This window comes from Lithohypha guttulata (assembly GCF_036872675.1).
Source record: "Lithohypha guttulata strain CCFEE 5908 chromosome Unknown scaffold_3, whole genome shotgun sequence".
In the NCBI taxonomy this organism is placed as follows: Eukaryota; Fungi; Ascomycota; class Eurotiomycetes; order Chaetothyriales; family Trichomeriaceae; genus Lithohypha; species Lithohypha guttulata.
Window position 1 is genome coordinate 2,121,421 of NW_027042752.1, and position 13,795 is coordinate 2,135,215.

The window sequence follows — 13,795 nt, forward strand, 5'->3', positions numbered from 1 at the left end:
GAGCATATTCACGAACGATAACGTTACATTCAACGACACATGGGTTAATCATAGTATTAATATGTATGCTCATCTAGGACTACCACAGAGACCAAAGTTCACTTTTAGTTGCAACTTCCTGGCTCTACAATGCAGTGCTGCTGCCACTCCATCATCCAAGCTTGTACGGACTGCGCGAGCTGAGCTTGAGCGTCTCGTACCGGCGCTGGAGGCAACTCAGCTGTGGTTTCGTTAGGGAAAAGGCCATTCTCATCCCAGTGATGCACTGCCAGACCTCCTATCAGGATTATAGGTTCGCTGACTGTGCTTGTATCGTTCAGACGATCAGGCATATCCAGGGTTGCAAGTGGACTAGCAGCTCGCCATGGATCTGCCTCGCCGCCGATAATGGCAAGACGAGGGTAAGAGATATTGAAACCACCGTACTTGTTGACCCGACCAACGTCCGGAGGTCCGTAGATTCCGAAGGCATAATTGCAAACAAGCATGTTGTATGGTATAGATACCAAACGAGAGATCAACGACAGCAGGTTCTGGGGAACGGTCGATCCAGATTGCAAATAGCCCCACTCTGTACAGTACTGGTATGCCCAGGAGAGACTGCCGTAGTTGCTCAGCGACTTGTCGGTATATTTTGCAGCCGAAGCATTGTGTGCACCATATCTTGTATCCAGATTGTTGACTCCGTCGACATAAGCGGCTTTGCTCCATCCGATGAAATTCAACATTCGGTTAGTGAGTGCTGAAGACTCATTGCCCCAACCTCCTGACTCGATCCATTCCGAAGCTGACGATGCCAGGTCGGAGTTATTAAAGAGCACAGAATTGTTTGTTATGTTACCACAATAGTAGTAGAAACTTGGGTCACTGACTGCTGGATCCCAATTGAGGCTTTGCCATAAGCCAAAGGACAGGCTCATAGTGTTTGCAAAGTCATCGTTGTAGGTGAATGAACTGGCATTAAACGCGCTCTTGAATGCATCAATCGTCTCATTATCGCCACTGTTCAGAATATTGTCCATGACGTTGATCAGACGCTCCTGTGTTTGAACACAATCTGGAGGCGCATACTTGCGGTGAGCTTCATAATACTCCCAAAAGTCGTAGATAGCTTCAGTGACACCTGACGACGAAATCGCGCCCCAGTAGATGTCTGGATATTGGATCCGAAGGAATGCAACGAAAGCACCAGCATACGAGCCTCCATAAGCAATATGAGCTGTTCCCGGAGCAGTAAGGTTCAGATGCTCCAGACCCGGAAAGACGATGTTCCGAGAAAAGTAGGCCTGATCTGCGAGAGCCTGTTCTGTTGTCAGAAAGCGATAGTTCTCGGTGCTCAAATTCGCTGTCGGCATGCTGGTCCCGTAGTATCGATGCTCGAGAATAACACCAATACCATTCGTGGCGGCTGCTAGCTGAGCAACTATACCTTTCTGAAGATAAGGCAGCCGGCCAACAATGCTTGTCTCACCACCTTGCAGAACAATCACTGGTCCTCCTGCTTTGTAATGACTGGCATCGAAGAAGTATCGCAAACTGAACATTCCGTCCGAGTGAGGTGAATACATGCTCTCATTCTGGAAATGATCTATCGGCACGGATATGTTATGCTCCGGATACAAGTCTGCTGGATTGGGAGCATCGCGACGATGTACTGGTGCTGGTTGCAAGCTATTGGATATGAGCTTTGTATGAGACCTGAAAACGAGACACTTACCCTGCTATTGATAGGCCAAGGGTCAAGAATTGCAAAACTATTGAAATCAGCCTCATGATGGTTAATAATGAACGCGAGCAATTCAAGAGACTGAGTAACAGTATTCCAAAAAGAGATATCGAAAAGGAGGGTGACAGTGCATTGATGTTAACTACCTCGATCGCGTGAGAAGCATGTCAAGACTCTGGCCAAAGCTTGATCGATACTGAGAATACTCTGTAGCATTGTGCTTCCGACTGTGAAAGAGCATCCAGAGAGATAGACGTAAATCTGTGCCAAATGTGGCAGGTCGTAATGTGTCAACGAATGAGACGAAGGTAGGCCAGAAAGTAGCGACGCAGAGCTGCAAGGTACCTGCCTCTCCGCCAACTTTTAAGAAAGCAGAGTCAATTCATTGGTTGGATGAGAGGTCGAAGACTTGTTCAAGCTTCGTGCTACCAGTAAGGTTACATTGAAGATAAGATGTGGCATCATGACCCTGCAGTAAACGGCAATCGGCAGCACGACGTTAGTGATGATTGAAAGACAACTATTTCATGCCTGAGGCATTAGACATTTCTCCATACTGGGTTTCAGTCGTGTGTTGCCAACAGCTTGTCCGGCATACGCGTGCTGATTGCTCACATTGGTATATGAGCTTGTGTGAAAACAGGAGTGGTAGCTGACTTCTCGGCACCCAGGAAGTGATTTGTGAAGCTCGAAGTCAATTTACTCAGCTTCAACCAACTCAATGCTTGTGCGTAAAAGAGCTCCGACGCGGACTCTCGACAACAGTCCTGTGAGCGAGAGAAGGTGCGTGTAAGATCCTGGTGCGAAGAAGTCAAGTATTTTAAGTAACGAGCAGTCCAAGTCAGACGTCCATCAGAATATGCTAGCAGCGAGCAGCGACTCCAAGCGGTCAGAATCAACTTCAATCAAGCAGATAGAAGCATGGACGATATTTCAAAGGGCCTGAGAAGCATACTATGTCAAATCCACAGAAAGTGACCCTAACGCGACCTGAACAACGGCACGCAACCCTAGCAAATGAGGAATGCTTCGCGCCACGATGAGTAGCTGGATGAACCAGAGACAGATATCACATGAGCCGTTTTGTCTTTCTTCGTCCACAGCTCGCCACAAGACACATAGGCAATATGTGCAGTACTCAAGAAAATCCACGTCCTAGAGCCGGAAGCGTAAGACAAGTGTCTGCCAAAGGTGCTTACCGAACACTTCCAAGAACAAACCTTTTGCTTGACGTCCACAACTACAACAGTACAAACACATCAGCCACTAACACTGACATCAAGCGGCATAGAAAACTTTGTGTGGCAGAATGTCTGAGCGACACGTACAAAGCTGCAAGTCAAAGTATCGGAGCACGAACAGTGCGAAGACTTCACTGGGGTTACCGCTGCTATTCGTATAAGTGCAAGGTCGCTCAGCCCCAAACGTCAGCGCAATTGTTCGTTTGCCAATTGTATTATATCACTTGAAGCAATTGACAACTAATAGCTTAATAGCAAGATAGACATTTTGCGACGACTAAATCCTGGCCCATTGTCAATGCTTTTTGATCAGTTGCTGGCGATTTACCATGGGATCTTATAGTGGGTACCGTCTGCTACTAAAAGTCTACTCACTGACATGGAAGCAGACAATATGAATCGACCTTCGCCCGCAATCACTCCGTTGCTTATCAGCGACGCGACAAGAGACCTGGTTCTAAGCACACGGCTGCCCGAGCAAATCAAACAGAAGTTCGCAGAACGATCACTGCTAGATCACGCTTACATTCCAACGAGCGTCCTACCTCAAGAGAACGAAATCGATGTGGAAGTCTACGATGATATCTTTGAGCTTTTACAAGGACACAATGACATGACGAGCCAGAAAGCGATGTTCTTTCTTCTTGCCGACATCGGCTATGAGCTCGGATATACGATCAGACAACTCGCTCGTGAAGGCCCCGCAGATGATGAGAACGGTGTCGCAGACTTGGTGTTGCTTAGGCCAGTGGAGGCAGAACCAGGCGCCACGTTACGGGCTACCCTGGATGCCGTCAACCCACGTCAGTTCCCAACACCACAAACTTATGAAGGCCACAATGCAAACGTGGACTGCAAATTCACCTGCCCCATCCCACCCCGTGTCAGCAGTGTCGTCACATTTGGATTCTGGCACTCGATGACACGACACCTCCGAACTGCCCACCATTTCTCAGCGGCGGACACTTCAGAATTAACAAATAATGTAACCATGTCACATCTGAAACAATTGTTCGGTCCATATCTCATCACTGATCTCGAAACTGCGCTAAGACCGAAGCGGAGGATCAAAAAGAGCTCAGTGGTCATTGGAGAAAAGCCGGGAGAACGCTTGTCGGGTATTGACGAGCAGAAGGCGGATACTTCTCAACGCCACACAGACACTGCTTCTGCTGAGCCTGAAGCAGGGCAACTGGGCGTCACGCGATTCCCTTTCATGGAGGCCATGCTGGATGCCATGGACAGGGAGGACGAAGAAAATGGCACATACGTGCGAGGGTCTTAAGTTGGTTTCAATAATTTCTGAGTATAATATGTCAGACTGGCAATCTTCGGCACTCCTCCTGTTCAGCAGGACAATTAGTACATACTACTAAGTACTATATTAGCTGTGATTGAGGCTATTCCCATTACAGTCTAGCGTTGTTGAGGTATTCCTATCTCAAAAATATGAAACACTCTTGTCTTCTAATCCCAGTTGAATTGTAACAAAGGATTGACATTTCGTACTATAGAAAATCCCAAACTTAGGCACCCACCATGATAAGTCGGGACGAGAGCGAAAGCTCTCTCGAAGCTCGTGCTCTTGCACAATTTGACAGCCTGGTCGAAAAAGGTGAGGTGTTCTGGGAGCCTACGGAAGAGATTCGCTATGAGCAGAAGCCATTCGATGTCAGTCACCTAATGAACTCTACACCCTGACTAGTATACTCATGCTCTACCAGGTCTACTTCCGCATCTCCCCAATCACAAACGCCAAACCATACAACCCCAACGACAAATCTCGAAAACCAGGTTTTCTCGACGACGACCCAGAATTTACATTATGCAAGGTCGCGCCAAACCACAAATTGATCCTCAACAAGTATTGCTGGTTGCGGCCTCAGCTGATCTTGCATACGCTTGATTTCCAGAGTCAGAAGGATATGCTTACGCAAGCTGATTTCCATGCTGCTAGTGAGGTATTGAAGCAGTTGGGGGATCGGTACATGATTATCTTCAATGGTGGTCCGGATGCAGGGAGTAGCGTGGCGCACAAGCATTTGCAGGTGTTTCCGAGGCCGGAGCGGAGGACTGTGGTTGAAGATCTACTTGAGAACCCAGAGCGTGAGTCAAAAGTTGCTATTTATTGTTGAAGAAGATTTATTGACGACTGAGCAGTCATGTTGCCATTTAGGTACGAGCTTGCCAAGCTAGATGAAAACACCAAAAGTGAGGATATCTACAACCACTACAAATCGATGTGCAACAAGCTCGCAATCTCCAATGGCACTCCACAAAGCCTCGTTCTGGTCAAAGAATGGCTCATCGTCCTCCCACGAACGTGCGCAACGATCAAAGGCGAAATTGAAGGTGCGCTTATGCAGGGCGGTGCCAATGCCATGATTGGCATGCTATGGCTGAAGACGCCTGAGCAGTTCGAGAATTGGAAGAAGTACGGCCCGATGAAGGTGCTCACGGAGTTTGGGGTTACGACAAAGACAGACTGAAAGGAGTCGTCTAACACAGCCGTGGAAACATCATCAAATTTGTCATGAATCAGCGGGCGCACTCTGCTCAGGCACCGTCTCCTCTGTCACCGAATATGACACCTTCAACTTAGTCCACTCCTCCAGCATGGCATCAACTTCTTTGATATCCTCATTGTAGCTGAGGTCAAAGAATCCAAGTTTCACCAGCGACCTGGCCAGACGATATGCGGGATTGTACGCGAAACGGGCAGATTCAGGTCCTGCAGCTTCCTCGAAAATACGTTTGATCTCTTGGTTCTCCGGAGACTCAGGCTCGTCGTTGGCTTGCAGTTCATCCTCGTCATCATCACTATTCCAGGCCCAAAGCCAGGATGGAGGCTTACATGCCACGAACATTGGTGCGAAGGTGGCACTATCCCAGTCAAGTATTGCTGAGATGTGTGCACTGTCGTTCTCTGCTATGAGTAGCATGTTGCGCGGTTCAAAGTCGAGATGACAAAGGCTAAGCGCAACATCCTTGAACAGTCCAGCCTGATCCATTTCTTCCGCAACCTTCATGAAAGCTGTATTGTATTCTGATCGGAAGTCGTCGATCGGCGTTTCTGCGACCGCGACGGAATTGCGGTACTCAAAAATTGTCGACAGCAGCGTTGAGGTTTTCGGGAAGAGAAGGCTGTCATCGTATGGCCAGGACTGTGGTGTACTTGTGTCCTCCATCGCGTGAATCGCGTATTGGTTCGGAGAACTGGGTTCGTACGACTCCACATCACCGAAATGACCAAGTTTGCCTATGTGTTGGCTCCTGATCTTGCTCAGCGCAGCATATACGTCGCCAAGTTGTTTCGCAACTTGACATCGCTGCTTGAAGCCCAGTTCCAGGTAGCCTTCGAGCAAAGACCTGCCCTCTATGAAGCGCTGTATCATGTATGGACTCTCAATGACGTTTTTGTCCGTGATGTCGTAGGCGATGGTGTCAGGCACAGGTATTTTGAAGCACTTCTTCAGAAATTCGAGCAAGAGAACATGCCCTAGTATTGGACGCTCGTCCCAACGAGGCACACGAAGTATGTATTTCTCTTCTCGTGCTGCATTTTCATCTGTTGCTTTGTGTATGACGCGAAAAGCGGTTATTCTGTTGTAGCCACCACCTCTCGTTCGCTCAACCTCAATTCCCTGGTCATCGCTTGTGCTCAACACCTGCCGTACCAAGATCGGAACCTTGTCTTTGAAGGTTTCGAAAGCTTCTTGGCCGTAGACGAGGGTAGAGGTATCAGATTCGCCGTCCTTCCTCGACGTGTCAGACTTAGAATCATCGATAGGCGACTCAAGGTTCAATTCAGACACGAGTAAGCTCTCCATTGCTGACAGTAGAAATGCCTTGGAGTGGCGAAATATGGACAGCTGGGCGCGAAAGTTTCCAAAATACTCAAAATCTGATGTCTCCTTTCAATCTTTGCTGTCTTTCCAAGTGTCTGTGCAGATGCTCGAGCCCGAAAAGGCACTCCACCTTGCTGCGCACGGTCAGTCTGCCACGATTCTGGCCTTTGTTTTCAGTCAGCGCCAAACGTGAGGATTAACGTCCGAAAGTGGCTGATTGGTACAAGTTTTGCGATAGAGGCGGTTGCCCGTTGTCTTTGGACAAGGAGTAACCTCAATCTGATGTAGTTTTCGATCCTATATTCGTCAGCTTGCATTGTGCATATCAATCTTTGTCAAGTGAGCAAGAACATCGACACAGCGATGTACATAGTTCGTGCTGTATACCATGATGCTGCGAAGCCACATCGACATTCAGTCAAGAATTATCAGCTAACAGCAATAACCAACTCAAACAGTATACGAAATAATGGCCGGATATAAAGGTAGAACCACACACCATTGCCCAAGGAAGAATAAGGGTAGCTGTCGTGACGCTAAATACCAAGGCAAAGGCTTCCGTGCAACACATCAGACATTGTGCAGAATTCATTTTGTCGCCCACCTGCAATCGGAGTACTGTTTTAGATGCTTGAAGGACGCCGAGGCAGCACAGGCCGCAAAACGCTGAGATCTTTGCTAACCGCCTAGAGAATGACTTCGCCAACAAGCTTGATCTTCGTGTGAGAAGCCTGAGATCGACCAATCTGTAGGAGTATGAGCTGGCGAATTGCTGTAGCAAAATGAAAACACGCTAGCATGCCCAACGCGCCTAACGCGTTTTCGTGCTCATGATCCATACTGGTACACGCGTGGGATAGCAACCATTGAATTTCTGATCATTTCATATTCGAGCTTCTCCTTGTTCTGTTATCCTCTAATGCGATACTACCGTAACGCAGATTGTCGGGCCTAGTTAGCTTGAACAGTGCGGTTTTGTGTATTGACAGAGACCAGTTTCCTACCCATACTAGAAAGTGGTTGAAGCTCCAGATCTGTTTAGGCCGAAGGTAATTCGAGCGCTGGTGTGAGTGATTATTCATCGACCTCCCTCTCAAGAATAGCTTCGGTGGATGTTGTTTCCTCATTGTGAACTTACGGGTCAAGGCTACAGGCTTGACAGGCAGAACGCCTGAACAATGAAGACCCGTTGCTAAACTACAAGGCAAGGCAAGAAGCTTCGCTTGAACGAGCCATAGAACGATCAGTTAGCCGGAAGTTTACCATGCTTGATACCGGCGCTTTACAAGAGACTCGATATACTGGTGTACAGCAGTTACACTGGCAGACGCATATTTCAGGTGACCTGGAAGCCTGCGCCACAGTTTGAGATCCTCAGGTAAAACGATATGGCCGCAATAACAGCTCTTTCAATGCGTGGAGGCAGTAAGTGCTAGAGGGTGGTCGAACTCGATCTCGATCGGAGCTCGTGGATTTGCGCAGCCACGGCCCCAGGTCAATTACGTAGGTTGGTGCGGGACATTCGAGAATGATGGCATACTTTTTGACTCGACGCCTGCACTGCTTCGCCAACTGAAACATGATATCTGCCTGCTTCACTGCCACACAACAATATTCTCTCGACACTTTCGTCATCAGCAGTTGACGACTCAGACTTTGCCGTCTTCACTTCAGGCACAACCCATTCGCATCATTACCGACTTACTCCCTCAAATCACTTTCGCAACAAGAGAATCAGCGAGAACTATCGACCTGTTGACAACCTCTTTGATTCACGTCACAACCTAATCCTCACATCTCCGCAAGAAGACCACCAACAATGAGCGACTACGCGCCCCCAACAGGCCCTCCACCACCTCGAGTTCCAGAAGGCTGGAAAGCAATATGGAATGCGCAGTATTCCCAATACTTCTACGTCAATCTGTACACCAAAGAATCAACGTGGGAGGTCCCAACAGGACCGGCGCCAAACCCACATGCCGAGCACTCACTAGACGCACCACCTTCGTACATACCTGGTGAAAACGCACATGCATACGCAGGATCAGACATCAAGAAGACCGGTAGTCCACTACCAGGACAGACGTCATCAAACAGCAACAACCCATATCAACAGAATATTGGAGAAAGTGACGAAGCAATGGCGCGACGTCTGCAGGAAGAAGAGAATGCACGCCGCGCAGCTGGTGGCGATCGTGGCTCGTCTGACGGCTACTACCAGGGCGGTAGCACAGGCAACTACCCCAATCAACCGAATTACCAGTCGCAACAGTACCAGAGTACTTCACCTCAGTACACAGATACATCGGCATCGAAAGGCAAATCTGGTGGTCTTCTAGGAAAGCTGAAAGACAAGCTCGCCGTGCCAGCTGGTGGTCACCGTCCTATGGGTGGTGCGCCGATGATGGGCTATGGGGCTGGTGGCTACCCGTCTCATCAGTCAGGGTACGGCGGATATCCACAGCAGGGCTACGGTGGACATGGCTATGGTGGGCATGGCTATGGCCAGCCAATGTATGGTGGTGGTCACGGTATGATGGGAGGTATGGGTGGTATGGGCCGAAAGAAGCCAGGAATGGGTATGGGAGGAGCCGCTGCTCTTGGAGTGGGTGGAGGATTGATAGGCGGAATGATGCTTGCAGATGGCATCGATGACATGCAGGACAATGCTTATGATCAGGGTTACGATCAGGGTATGGACGATGGTGGTGACATGGGAGATATGGGAGATATGGGTGGTGAATAAAGTGGCACAAGTTGACAAAGAGATGAATGAACTCTGCCTATTAATGTCAAACTATGCATGGATATCTCTACCTGCGTAGAATGTATGTATTAGTGTACAATTCACTTAATCAGATGCGTCTTCATATGGCATTGTGTGACCATCACTCTGTCGTCTTTGTTTCTTCTCCACCTTCACTCAACTAGTCAACACTAGTCAGGCACCAGTAGAAGAGTATTCTAGAAGCACACAAACATAAACATTGCTCGACTTATCTCACTTTCTTCAGATCTTAATCTTCCCACTTCCTCAAAAGCTCGTTCTCAACCCTACTTCGTCAGTTCACCACAATATGTCGAACCAAGATTCAGACAAGATCGATACTGGAGTTATCAAGCACGATGCCGTCGACAAGATGTTTTGTGAACCAGAGGGACCGACTCAGTGAGTGTCTCGGTCATTTACGTTTTCTCGATGTCCTCACTAATGTCTTCGTAGCTTTGCAAGAGCTGCCGTTGTTACTATCCTGATCGGCCCTGAAGAACAAGCCCTCACTATCCACAGGAACATCCTGATCGAGAAATGCCCTTATTTCGCATCCCGCCTCAGAGACTGCTGGGATGGAAAACACAATGAGCCCCTGAAGCTGACCGACGTCGAATGTCGCAGGCTTCGAGGTTGTTGTGGACTGGATCTATTCGGACAGACTTCCACCCCGAGTCCTTGACCCATCTAACAATGAATGGTGGATGTTCAATAGATTGGCGTACAAGGCCGCTGATAGACTCATGATGACGGACTTGCAGAACGAACTCGTCAGCAATGACCTGAGGATGCTGAGAAACCATGATATGCGCTGGACATTGGTGGATGTCTTCGGCATGGGGAAGTTGGAGCTGGACCACACACCATATTATCAGTTGATATTGAAGAGTGCTGTCCACGCAATCATGGCCATGCCACCGAAAGAGGAAATTGCTAATGAAGAGATCACCAAGTTATCGGACTGCCCATCGGCTATGGCGGACGTGCTTCGACACATCAACAAGTACAATAGAAAGCCCTGGCAACACGTCGAAACAGGAGATTGGTGTGAGTATCATATCCACGCCAATGGAAACAAACGCAATGCCGCCAAGTCCTGAGTATTGAAGACCACGAAATAACCTGCTCGGAAGGTCCTCCAGTCGTTCATCGTGAGAGGCTACTCTTCTGAATGAGGTGTTTGTGGTACAGCGAAGTGACCACACGACTCTGCTGGTCAAATAAGCAACGTTATCGAGATCTCTCTCGCGGTGTTTCTGTACTCGTACAGCAGCGTTTCATGTGGCGAGTGGAGGTTAGAAGCTGTCAGATAAGACAGATGACACAAGAAAGAGCACCCATACGCCGGAAGCCCCGACTAATTCACGTACTCGTGTCGATCTACCGATCAAGGTGGAAGTGCTCGAATCGAGATATTACTTACCTGTCTACTCAGCCAACACATCATATCACTTCATCCTTGCACTCTCACATGTAGCCGGTTAGTTGAAGCTTGTCGCGCAGGGTTAGAGAAGTGTTTGAAGAGTGCAGCAACATACTGGATGCAACGGTCAATATAGGACAAATGAACGGAAACACTTGGTGCATACTCTCTCCTGTCTTGTCTTGTCACCAATATTCCTTCTTATTAGTTTTCTTGAATAAGACCTTTTCTTTTCTATTGTCTTAGAGTCTTGCGAATAGAGCAGCTTCATGAGCAGTTGCGTCTAACAAACCAGACTCAGGATCAGTTCGGTACAGAACCCTTCACCGTGTCCAGTCCGATACAGTTCGGTCCAGCGCTTCAATTAGCCAATCTCTTTGATCCACCCAAGTCGGTGATATGGCGACAAAGACGATTGAAGTATCGCAGTAAGTTTTTCGATAACTTAAGTTTCAATCGAAAGCTGACATAAATTAGACATGCAAAAGAACCTGTCGTCGCCGTCCTGGTCGGTGCTAAGGAACAGGTCTTCCACATCCACAGAACTCTCCTGCTCGAAAAGTGTCCATATTTCGAGATCCGTCTGAAAGAGTGCTGGGACGGCCAGCAGAACGAGCCGTTGTCGCTAAGAGAGGTCAACTTAGAAGGTTTCCAGGTCATTTTTGATTGGATGTATTCTGGTGACCTGCCTGAAAGATTGTGTAGGCTGTGCGATGCGAATACGAAACAAGCAACAGCTATTTCTCTCTCAGCATACAAAGCCGCCGATCAGCTTATGATGTTCGAGCTTCAGAACCATATTGTGAGCAACGAGATAGCTCGAATGACTATTTCAGACAAGCCAACTCTATCTATGGTCAGTTTACTCGGAATGTGGGAGTTGGATTTGAGTCATACACCATATTATCAAATGGTGCTCAAGAGCTGTGTGCGAGACCTGGTCACATCGCCGGAGTGTGAAACAACCTTGACTGGATATCTAACAGTGTTGGCGAACCACACCCAGGCATTGACCGACATCATTCTTTGCATGAACCAGTACAACAAGAAACCGTGTCGAGTTTCATATCGATGTTGTTCGGGCGAATCGCAATGTTGCGGCCAGAGTACCCAGCACTGCACCAACGAGAATCTACGCGTCAGATCCTTGCGATGGATTCCCTTGAGACGATGGCACGGAGTATTACGAGTCGAGAATTCCGTTGATATAAAGGACTTGCGAGTCTGGGGTGTTGACCAGCGACGTCCTCAGGGTGCATTGTGGACTCTACCACCATACTGTTCATCACGTAGCGCGTCCTTGTCTGAAACCAGGGGAAAGAACAGCGAAAACCGCCAACAACACGAAGGGTCGTACTTAACGAAGTCGTAACACCGAGGTCGCTGAAGTGCTGTATCGCCAAAGCCTCGACAGTGCTCGAAGTATCATCTCCGGAAAGATTACTCACTTGTTTGTAGTCCATACGGACAGATACAATCACTTCACTTTCTTCCCATATTGCTTGCCTCTGCCCTTGTCCTTCTTCGGGTGTTTGTTACCCCTACGATCGTTGTGATGCCGACCTCGATCGAATGCAGGCTTGTGGTTAGGTTTCGCGCCTGTGAACGGCAAGCCAGCCTTCTTCGACTTCGCGTAGCTGGACTTAGACAGATCAACTTTATCGAGCGCTGACATGGCCACATCGTCGTCAAGATCGAGCCCCGTCGTAGATTTCCGCTTCTTGCCCGAGCGTGTTCGACTGGTCTCATCTTCGTCGTCGTCGTCCTCATCTGAAAATGCTTCCCCTTCTTCCTCGGAATCCAGAAAGTCGAAATCAAGACCATCCGTTTCGCGCGCAGGTGTACTCGTCTCAATCGTGGTAGTCACACCACCCTTCTTCTTGCGCTTGAATGCACCATACGTCTGCCTCCCGTTGCCCTCAACCCCCTCGTCGTCTGACCCTGAAGTCGTAGCATCATCATCTTCCTCATCTCCGTCTTCATCCTGCCGTTCAACAGGCCAATCCACATCCAACACCCACTCCGTCTCAACCGTATTATTCGCAAACCCAAGCTCCGATCTCCTCGCCGCCAATAGCGCCTCATACGCAGAGTTTGCTTTTATAGCGGCGCGCACATCAGATTTGTCAGCGTAGAGGCGAGGTTCGGAAATGGGTGTGGTTGGGACGGAGGAGTCTGGGGTTGTAGTAGTATGTGTTGTTTTGCGTCGCTTGGATGTTGGTTCTGAGGAGGGGGTCGTGGGTGTGCCCGTGGCTGATCTTTGCATGAACTATGTAGGAGCTGTCAGTTGGTTCTATTATGGCTGTGAGAGGCTGTTGTTTGGGATTGTTGATGGTTCTACGGTACCTTCATGGTCAGTAGTCGGCTGGACATCTGTTTTGGTGGCGCATCGAGGCGCGGTGTGGTTGCGCCTGACATTGTGTCTGTATGTTATGGGATGTTTGTATGCGATATACGCAAGTAGGAGATGTGTTGGAAGTTCGATCTGGGAATGGTGCCGTGGTGAGGCGGAGGATTCTACAGTGAATAAAACTGTATCGGAGCCAAATTATTGCGATAACCTGAACAGAAAAAGAAAGCTCAGTCCCCGAGTTGAAGGAAGCTCCAAAATACGCGAAGTCATCCTACTTACTCTTGAGTGTCATTGGCGACACGAGGCGAATACATTACAGAAAGAAGAGTTCATACATTGTTTGTAGCTGATGAAAGACTGTCGCCAGCCCGCTCACAATCCCAGAATACTCCCACTCGAATACGATATTGTAAAGTCGCTAAGCAGACGAACCC

The 13,795-nt window shown here is 48.5% G+C and overlaps 7 protein-coding genes across 7 annotated transcripts; 4 read left to right on the top strand and 3 right to left on the bottom strand.

The window, feature by feature from the left end:
* Window positions 1-104: 104 nt before the first annotated feature.
* On the bottom strand, window positions 105-1,773 carry LTR64_004554 (uncharacterized protein; the record flags this gene model as incomplete). The annotated part of the gene is made up of 2 exons (XM_064898899.1): window positions 105-1,671; window positions 1,718-1,773. 2 exons carry the CDS (start codon window positions 1,771-1,773, stop codon window positions 105-107), a joined length of 1,623 nt encoding a protein of 540 aa, XP_064754856.1.
* Window positions 1,774-3,296: 1,523 nt separating this feature from the next.
* LTR64_004555 (uncharacterized protein) lies at window positions 3,297-4,252 on the top strand (the record flags this gene model as incomplete). Its single annotated transcript, XM_064898900.1, has 2 exons — window positions 3,297-3,309; window positions 3,357-4,252. 2 exons carry the CDS (start codon window positions 3,297-3,299, stop codon window positions 4,250-4,252), a joined length of 909 nt encoding a protein of 302 aa, XP_064754857.1.
* A 254-nt stretch (window positions 4,253-4,506) lies between these two features.
* APA2_1 (bifunctional AP-4-A phosphorylase/ADP sulfurylase) lies at window positions 4,507-5,456 on the top strand (the record flags this gene model as incomplete). The annotated part of the gene is made up of 3 exons (XM_064898901.1): window positions 4,507-4,638; window positions 4,692-5,073; window positions 5,128-5,456. The coding sequence occupies 3 exons, from the start codon at window positions 4,507-4,509 to the stop codon at window positions 5,454-5,456; spliced, it is 843 nt and encodes a 280-aa protein (XP_064754858.1).
* Window positions 5,457-5,498: 42 nt separating this feature from the next.
* Window positions 5,499-6,797, bottom strand: LTR64_004557 (uncharacterized protein; the record flags this gene model as incomplete). The annotated part of the gene is made up of 1 exon (XM_064898902.1): window positions 5,499-6,797. One exon carries the CDS (start codon window positions 6,795-6,797, stop codon window positions 5,499-5,501), a length of 1,299 nt encoding a protein of 432 aa, XP_064754859.1.
* A 1,837-nt stretch (window positions 6,798-8,634) lies between these two features.
* WWM1 (WW domain-containing protein wwm1) lies at window positions 8,635-9,561 on the top strand (the record flags this gene model as incomplete). The annotated part of the gene is made up of 1 exon (XM_064898903.1): window positions 8,635-9,561. The coding sequence occupies one exon, from the start codon at window positions 8,635-8,637 to the stop codon at window positions 9,559-9,561; it is 927 nt and encodes a 308-aa protein (XP_064754860.1).
* Window positions 9,562-9,892: 331 nt separating this feature from the next.
* LTR64_004559 (uncharacterized protein) lies at window positions 9,893-10,685 on the top strand (the record flags this gene model as incomplete). The annotated part of the gene is made up of 2 exons (XM_064898904.1): window positions 9,893-9,984; window positions 10,301-10,685. The coding sequence occupies 2 exons, from the start codon at window positions 9,893-9,895 to the stop codon at window positions 10,683-10,685; spliced, it is 477 nt and encodes a 158-aa protein (XP_064754861.1).
* Window positions 10,686-12,485: 1,800 nt separating this feature from the next.
* On the bottom strand, window positions 12,486-13,426 carry LTR64_004560 (uncharacterized protein; the record flags this gene model as incomplete). Its single annotated transcript, XM_064898905.1, has 2 exons — window positions 12,486-13,277; window positions 13,355-13,426. The coding sequence occupies 2 exons, from the start codon at window positions 13,424-13,426 to the stop codon at window positions 12,486-12,488; spliced, it is 864 nt and encodes a 287-aa protein (XP_064754862.1).
* Between the last annotated feature and the right edge of the window lie 369 nt (window positions 13,427-13,795).